Genomic DNA, 7,843 nt, shown 5'->3' on the forward strand with positions numbered 1-7,843 from the left:
AGCTGATATGTATGTGCATGCACAAGATATCGGAGAAAGATACAAGTGGTTGTCCCTACAAGCCATGCCAATGTTTGTTTGAATGGATGGGTGCTTGCTGGAAAGGTCATGGTGGAAAAGAAACACGGGTAACTCGGCAAATCCGGCACGCGATATTAATCACATGTCACCAACCGGATCGGTGCATCTGGACAAAAAGCTTGGGGGCTCGCTCGTACTACGACCCACCCCACTCCCCCACTCAGGACAGGAGAAGATGTCAACACCATGCTTGCGCCAAGGAAAGAAAGCGATGTCCCCTGCTCAAAATGTTCACATACTTTTCAACCTGCACTGCACGTCCAGCGGTGATTAGGCCAGACACGTGTGATCACCCAGAGACTTATTATAGAGCCAATTCCATGTGATCCATTCAGCATGATAGGTAGAAGAAGATAGCACACAAATAATGGTTGGACTGGAGTGGCGTGCTGGACTGCGCACCAGGAGCTGCACTTTTAGGATGAGGGAGCATTTCAGTGCCGAGTCATCACACAGACCATAGAGAATTGCTTTCTTAAAATTATCATCACTTGATCCACTTCTTCTACAAGGCTAATTACAACACACACCCCAAAAGGTAGGTCATGGTCATGCTATGCTAATAATAATCATGGATATCATCGTCACTTGGGAGATTCTTTTCCCCCCTCTCTGCCCCAGTTGTCTCTAAAACAAGCCAAACAGAGTATTGACAAAACACAAATGGGAAGAAGAGGGGGAACACCAGAGCTGAGCATTACAAAAGTCCCCTTTCGTCCTGCTGCATTCTTCTAATTAAATCTTCCTTCAGTCAAGAGAACAGCAAAAAGAACAAAGCTAAAGAGAGCAGCAGTTGGAGGGGATGGGAGAGGAAGAAAATTCAGAGAAACCAGCTTTTGACATATCCTTGCATAAAACTGCTAAAAAGAGATTCTATGCACCCTCCAGCTTTCCACCTTTGAGAGGATAACCTACTACTACTACACAGAAGTATCACTCCCATCAGCCATTCCTGATTACTCGATTGCAAGCGCTCCCTGCTTGGATGAAATGGGGGCGCATCAGCCATCTTCAACTACGGGGCCAGCCAGCGCCTTGCATCTGCAGCTCTTCTTCCGATTGCTTCTTTCTTCCGCGAAGCAGCCTTCCACGCCTTCCCCAAAATTATCAACTAGCTCAGATTAGCACTCCCATCTTCAGAAATCTGGAGCATTTTACTTGCCTGGCAACATAATGGTTTCATGTTAGGCCAAAGAACGGAGCTATATTGGTACATGGAACAAACAAACTCTTCTGCATCTATAAAAGAAAGAAAGATATAGTAGATCTCTTACCAGCAGCAGGCTTCTGATCACTTGTAGGCTTTACGGGCATCGGCATTGCTCCTCCGAACGTCAGTTGAGCTGCTGACATCTGAGAGTGAGGCGAGCCACTCGCCGATTGGCCTGCTATTGTAAGGTGTTGCATAAAACCACCAGCCGTTGGATGAAGACCCTTCATGTTATTGCTGGCAGCTGCCGCTGCAAGAGCCTTCCCTGCATCAGCTGGAATAGTAGCTGTGGACATCGAGCTGAGAGAGAGCATGGAACCAGATGTCTGCTGATGGGGAATCTGCTGCTGCTGCTGCGTCTTGTCAGCTGGACGCTTTTGGTACAGGCCAGCAGCAGCTCCGGCGTTCATATGCTGAGGAGGACCTTGTGCTGGTGCGTACGCGCTGGAGATGAAGAAGTGACCTTGTGTTGGGAACGGCTGCTGTTTCATTTGTGACTGCTGCTGCTTACCGCCAGAGTTTGGTTGCTGGCCAAGGATCGATGGCATTGGCATACTGCTGTAGTGATTCGCCGCACTTGACTTGGATGATGCCGAACCAGAGTTCTTACTTGACTGCTGTTGAGGTGATGACAACTGCATAGCCGACTGCCCACCCTTTGCACTCCCAGAAGCAGGTGGGCTACCACCAGTGCTTTTGGACACTGAATTAGATGGCGAACCAGAAGGAACAGGAGCATTTGAAGATCGAGACATATCCCCTGCCCCTCCAGTAGAAAGATTAGCAAGGGAAGGCCCCATTTTCGACGAACTCATACTTTGTGATTGGTGATTCGGGGAAGAGAGAGCTTGTAGAGATTTTGCTTGTTGCTGGTGGAGACCGCTGTTCTTCAGCATAATCAAATTAGAGGGTGGAGATGCAGCAGGGACAGATGCAGCTGATGGTGGAGCCGACACTCTCATCGACGATGCTTTCATCTGGGGCGATTGACCAGGAACTCCACCTTGAGCAGCACTAGATTGATACATTAAGTTCTGAAAATTGGCCGCACTCAGGCGGTCTGAGTATCCACTTGCATTAGCTGATGGTGCAGCAGACCTGGGGCGCGAGTTCAGATGGTGATTTTGCAACATTTGCTGCTGTTGTTGATGTTGTTGCTGCTGTTTCTGAAGCTGAAGCAAATTATGCTGGTGCTGTTGTTGTTGCTGCTGCTGATGTTGTTGTTGCTGCTGCTGATGTTGCTGGAGCTGCTGCTGCTGCTGTTGCTGCTGTAGCTGTTGGAGTTGCTGCTGCTGGTGATGGTGATGTTGTTGCTGCAGCTGCAGATGCATTTGCTGCTGCTGCTGTTGGTGTTGCTGCTGGGCAATGGTTGCTGTAGATGGGGCAGCAGCTGACGTAGCTGCTGCACTAGAAGCACTTTTGCTGCCTGAACCAAAGGCATTTGTAGATTCTGCACCAATAAGGCTCAAAGTGCGGGATGAACTCTCATTAGTGCTGCTACCAAGGAAAGGGTGCATAAAAGACTTGTTCTCTGGCTTGGAGAAGGACAGAGAATGCTGCTGCGGATCACCCGAATACTTTGCAGATGCTGATTTCCTTCTCTCATGATCACCAGCACTCGGTGCTGAAGATGAATCTACTGCCACAGATTTGGCTTCTGTAGCAGTTTGATGCTGGACCTTGTGCTGACCAGCTTGAACAGATTGGGCTGCCGCAAAATTAAGCTGCGGGTAACCATGGCGGCTTGCTTCTTGATGGCTCTGGAAAAGCGCATGGTTCTGTGCCAACGAAGAGAAGTCGAGACCAGTGGGGGCAGAACCAGGAGCACCAAAGGGCATCACAAAAGGCTGAGATGAAGCAAGATCAATCCGCACCCCCTGGCCTCGACTAGTTGGTGGCTGCTGGTGGTGATCATTCGACTTCTTCTCGCTTTGATTACCAGCAGCTGGCATCAATGCAAAATTCGGAAGATGAACTGGAACAGCAAAATTATGATCATACCCGCTCTTCTGATGGTGTGATGACTTGTCATCACTAGATTGACCATCCTGCGCAGTCTTGTCAGTATCCTGTCGGTGGGCGAGGCCATGCAATAGAACAGGACGCTGGTTGCCACTTGAATAGCTCTGGGAACTGTTGGCAGCGGCAGCAGCGTTAGCATTCGGTGCATATCCCTGCTGCCCTTGTGATTGTTGTGGCTGATGCTTCTGAGACGAAGTGGACGAGCTTGGCATAGGGCTTTTCTGATGATTCTGTTGCTGGGCACCTTGCTGCTGTGATGGGTGCAACATGTGGGGAGAGTAGACATGCCCATTGAAGAATGGTACACCTGGGCCTGGTGGTGCCATGCCTCGATATGATGGAGGTCCTCCAGGATGAGCAGCAACCTGGAATGGGTGGTAGCCATTCTGTAGTATAGCCAAGAACTGGGCATCAGCCCCTGGCGGCAAGTTGGCAAAGCTCAAGTTCATGGTCGGGGCACCAGGGTGCGCTGCCGAAGGGTGGGTAGTGGCGGACATTGGCATCGCACTGCTGGCTCCAGAAGATTTTGTATCACCCATTCGACTGGCTGCAGTTGCAGCTGCCACTGCTGCAGCATGTTGGTTGAATGGAAAGATGAATGCTGGCCCTTGCTGCAAAAAACAGAAGGATGTGTAAGGGGAAAATACAAAAATTATCATAAGAAATACTACTGTAGTAGTAATAGACAGCTGAAGTATCTACCATACACGTACCATCATGTTTGGCATGGGGGAGGACTGCTGCGCTTCATGAGCTGGAGGTTGCTTCCTTTGGTTTGATTCAGCTGCGGCAGAACTGCTGGATGCCACTTTATCCTTAGAGACGCTCGCCTGGAAAGGAGAAGCGGCGATCGACGGAGCCTTAGTTTCTTGCAGTGGGGCACGGACAGGGTAGCTCCCCTGCATTGGGTTCACGAGAAGGGAGGCAGCCTCAGCAGGTGGCACGACGCCCATGTTGAATGGTCCTCTCGGACCAAAGAATGGTGCGGATCTCGTTGCGGCAGCGGCGGCAGCCGCTGTCGGGGGCCAGAATGAGTTCATCTTCTGGAGGCGCTGGTTGTATTGGATCTGCTGTGCAATGTAACAATGTGTAGCGCAGCGCTTCGGTCGTACCGGCGGCGGAGGAACCAATGCAGCATGCTGCAATGTAGCGAAAACCACCATAAGACTTGGGAAAGAAATTCACTCCAATGTACAGAACCGAAGCATTGCTGGAGTGAGAAAACAAACCTGTAATCCAGCAGAGGTACCCGGCTTGATGTCCATAGGATGATGAAGTCCTGGAGCTGATAGTCCCGGAACTGGACCAAGGTAACTGACAAAATAAGAGACAGCAAGCTTTAGACCACAAATACTTCAGGGAGCAAGAATGAGCACAAGTAACAAATTCAACAGCAATGAGAACTCACCCAAAGGGTGGGAAACCCCCCATCCAGCCTCCAACAGCCATTGGCATAGGTGGTGAAACCGCAGGTAGAGCTGCCAAACGAGAAAAATCCCAAATTAACAACCTTGTACAAAACCAGTCAAAAAAATGGGAAAGAAACCCAGCGAAATTCTTACGTGATTTCTCATTCTTGATCTCAGTCTTTGACGACTTGTGCTGCTGCTGCACTTGCGGCTGGCGTCGTTCTGAAGGCGATTTTTCATCACCTAGGCTGGGCTTCTCCAAATCCAGCTGCAGAGTGAGCTTCTTCGGAGCAGGCTCATCTGCAGGAATCCTCTGCACCTTCTCGTCCTCCAGATTGATCTCCAGGCCTCTCCGAGTCCTCTCAACATCTTTCTTCTCAGAATTTCCTCGGCTAGCCTGAAATCAGAACGAAAAAATGAACAAAGAAAAGATCGGTCAGAGACTCAAAACATCCAATGCTCGAGCTGACGAGGAAAGAATTTGTGAAAAAACTGAAGCAGGCACCCACCACGTCCATCTCAGAATCCAATCCCTTCTTATCCGCATCAGGGTCGGAGGAGCCATCCCTGTCAGGAGATAGCTTCCCAGGAGGGGGAGCCTAGAAGAAGAAGCAGGGAGGGAGAGAGAAAAAGTGAGAAAAAAAGAGCTAAAAAGAAAACAAAAAAGGCAATCAACAGTTGCGGCAAAAATTGTCGTTATCAATCTTTGCCCAACAAATTCCGGGAGACCAATTCAACCACACACACACACACACAGAGGAAAGCATATACCCACCATGAGATCGATGCAAAACTTTTCTCGCCGAGCGCCATCGGATGCCAGCTCACTGAAAAATAATAATTCACAAGAAATCGTGAATATACTAACCCAGATCGGCACAATCCAAAGGCAATAATGCTTATCACAACACCAATAATAATAATACAAATCCAAATGGCCCACCTCTTTGTCGCGGTGGTGGCTTCCCCATTTCGGGCCTCGGAGCCGACCGGCGCAGCTTCGCCGTCCGGCTTGCCTGGCGGCGCCGGCGCCGGCTCAGCGCGGCTCTCGGGCCTCTGATCCCGCCGATCTGATTCGCTGATCCGGAGCTCTGGATCTCTTCCTCTGTGGTCCTCTCCCCTCTTCTCCGCCGCCTCCCGGGAAGCCTCCTGCTGCGCACCACCTGCGGTGGTGCTGGCGCCACTTTCGGCCACTGCCGACACCGACGCCTTCGCATCTGATCTCGCCGCCGGTGGCGCTTCCGGCCTCGACGACGGCTCGCTCAAGTCTGGCTTCGCAGGGCTCGCCGGCCGGGCTTCGTTGTCGTACTTGACCAGCCGCGGCCGCTTCCTCTTCGGCGCTGGCAAAAGGCAGTCGAGAGTTCATTAGACCCACAAACCCAAAATTAGCAACAAAAGGTCATCAGAAGATAAAATTGCCGAGCTGCCCACCTGTCGTGGCGAGGGAGGACGAATCCGCCGGCCGCACGCCGGAAGTCGACGAGGGAGCCGGCGAGGAGTTCCCGGACTTGATCTCCGGCGCGTCCCTCGGCTCGTGCTTGTGGTGGTTGGTGCTCTCCTGCTTGGGAGGGCAGGGGAACTGCCGGGTGAGGCCGAACAGCACCTCGGCGACCTCGATCTCCTCCTGGATGAACGACGGCGACTTGGAAATCTTCGGTGGCTGAGGCTGTGGCGGGGCTGCCGGCGGAGGAGCTGGGGCCTGGGACGGCGGCCGCTGCTTCGGTACTGGCCCCGAACCGCCGCTGCTCCCACCGCCACTGAATGGTTTCTGTGAGGGACAGAGAGGGAGAGAAATCAGTATGGGGGGAGAAGGAGATGTGGAATCACGAGGGGAGATGGGTTCTGTCGGGCTCAGAAACGCACCAGCTTTTTCTTGACTGGGGCGGTGGTCGATGCGGATGCCGGCGAGATCGGCCGTGAAGAAGGTCGCTGGATCTGCGAGCCGTCCCCTCCGCCGCCGCTCCCGCCGCCGGGGGCTGTCCACTCGTGCGACGACCTCTTGGTAGAAGCTGCAGCGAAGTACACAGCAAAACATCGGGGAGATTAGGGAAGAGGTAAAGAAGAGAAGGCCGGCAAACGGATGAAATTTCCTTCCTTTGGCGTGCGTACCTGAGCGGGCCTTCCTGGGTACTGGCACGCCGATCATCTCGTCGGCCGCCTTCCAGACTATGGGGCTCTTGGGATTGGCGCCGCCCTTGCGCTGCATCTGCTGCTGGCCGTGGTTGTGGTGGTGGTTGTTGTGGTAACCGCCGCCGCCGCTGCTGCTGCTGCTGTGGTGGTGTCCGGCGCCGGGCTGCGGCGGGGACGGCGGGGGCGCCGTGCTGGGCGAGCGGCGCTGCAGCGGCGGGTACCTCGGCGCGGACGCGGCGAGCTCCTCGTCGGCGTCGTCGTCGTCGTCGCCGAGGCTGTCGTCGGAGGTGTCGTCGCCGTCGTCGCGGCCGTTGCCGTTGAGCGTGAGCCGGTCGCCGCGCCTCCGCTCGGACCGAGGCGAGTCCCTCGGCCCGGCGCCGCCGGCAACGCCGCCTCCGCCGCCGTTGCTCCTGAGCCGCCGGCGCGGCTGGGGCGGCCCGCCGGCCATGGACACGCCGGCTCTCCTGGCTTCCCGGATCCGCTCCATGTCAGATCTGAGACATGCGGGTCCGATCTCCCGCTGGCCGGAGTCACACCGCCGCCGCCGCACAGATCCAAGCACCAACCGCCTGAACGAATCGACGGAGGAACTCCGCGGAGGCAGATGGCAGAGGAGAGATGGAGAGAGCTCGGTCGCTCTCCTTCTCAACCGCGGACGGAGGCCGCCTCTACGCAAGTATCTTCTTCTTCTTCTTCTGTCTATGCTACTCCTAGTGCTCCACCTCTCCTTCTCTTCTCCTTCTGGGCGGCTTCTGGCTATGGTATGGCCTCCTCCCACCCGTCCCGGCTGGCTTTCTAGGCGGCCTCGCCTCATCCTCTTTTTGTCGCTGCCCACTCCCGCATCCGACGGCCAGGATCCGCCCGACCGGGGATCCCGCATCCGACGGTCCCGCACACGCGGCGCCACCGTGGCGCCCACCGCCGCCCTCGGATCGCCTCACGTGGGACCCGCCCACCGCAATAAAATCTCCTCCACGCTTCCTTACGCAAC

At 54.3% G+C, this 7,843-nt stretch overlaps 1 protein-coding gene across 1 annotated transcript; it reads right to left on the reverse strand.

Annotated features, from left to right (window-relative positions):
- Positions 1 to 772: 772 nt before the first annotated feature.
- Positions 773 to 7,619, reverse strand: LOC124679240 (protein TIME FOR COFFEE-like). The gene is made up of 12 exons (XM_047215037.1): positions 6,832 to 7,619; positions 6,586 to 6,731; positions 6,154 to 6,490; positions 5,666 to 6,062; positions 5,498 to 5,549; positions 5,232 to 5,321; positions 4,876 to 5,119; positions 4,722 to 4,791; positions 4,543 to 4,627; positions 4,027 to 4,452; positions 1,356 to 3,924; positions 773 to 1,243 (listed from the first exon to the last, which is right to left on the reverse strand). Exons 1-12 carry the CDS (start codon positions 7,337 to 7,339, stop codon positions 1,236 to 1,238), a joined length of 4,932 nt encoding a protein of 1,643 aa, XP_047070993.1. The 5' UTR covers positions 7,340 to 7,619; the 3' UTR covers positions 773 to 1,235.
- Positions 7,620 to 7,843: the final 224 nt, after the last annotated feature.

This window comes from Lolium rigidum, chromosome 7 (genome assembly GCF_022539505.1).
Source record: "Lolium rigidum isolate FL_2022 chromosome 7, APGP_CSIRO_Lrig_0.1, whole genome shotgun sequence".
In the NCBI taxonomy this organism is placed as follows: domain Eukaryota; kingdom Viridiplantae; phylum Streptophyta; class Magnoliopsida; order Poales; family Poaceae; genus Lolium; species Lolium rigidum.

Excerpts from the sequence above, each read along its gene's own strand:
- LOC124679240 (XM_047215037.1), bottom strand. The coding sequence starts at position 7,339 with ATGGAGCGGATCCGGGAAGCCAGGAGAGCCGGCGTGTCCATGGCCGGC. Across the intron at positions 6,732-6,831 it reads ACCCAGGAAGGCCCGCTCAG|CTTCTACCAAGAGGTCGTCG; the intron begins GTACGCACGCCA and ends ACTTCGCTGCAG. Across the intron at positions 4,628-4,721 it reads GGGGGTTTCCCACCCTTTGG|TTACCTTGGTCCAGTTCCGG; the intron begins GTGAGTTCTCAT and ends TTATTTTGTCAG.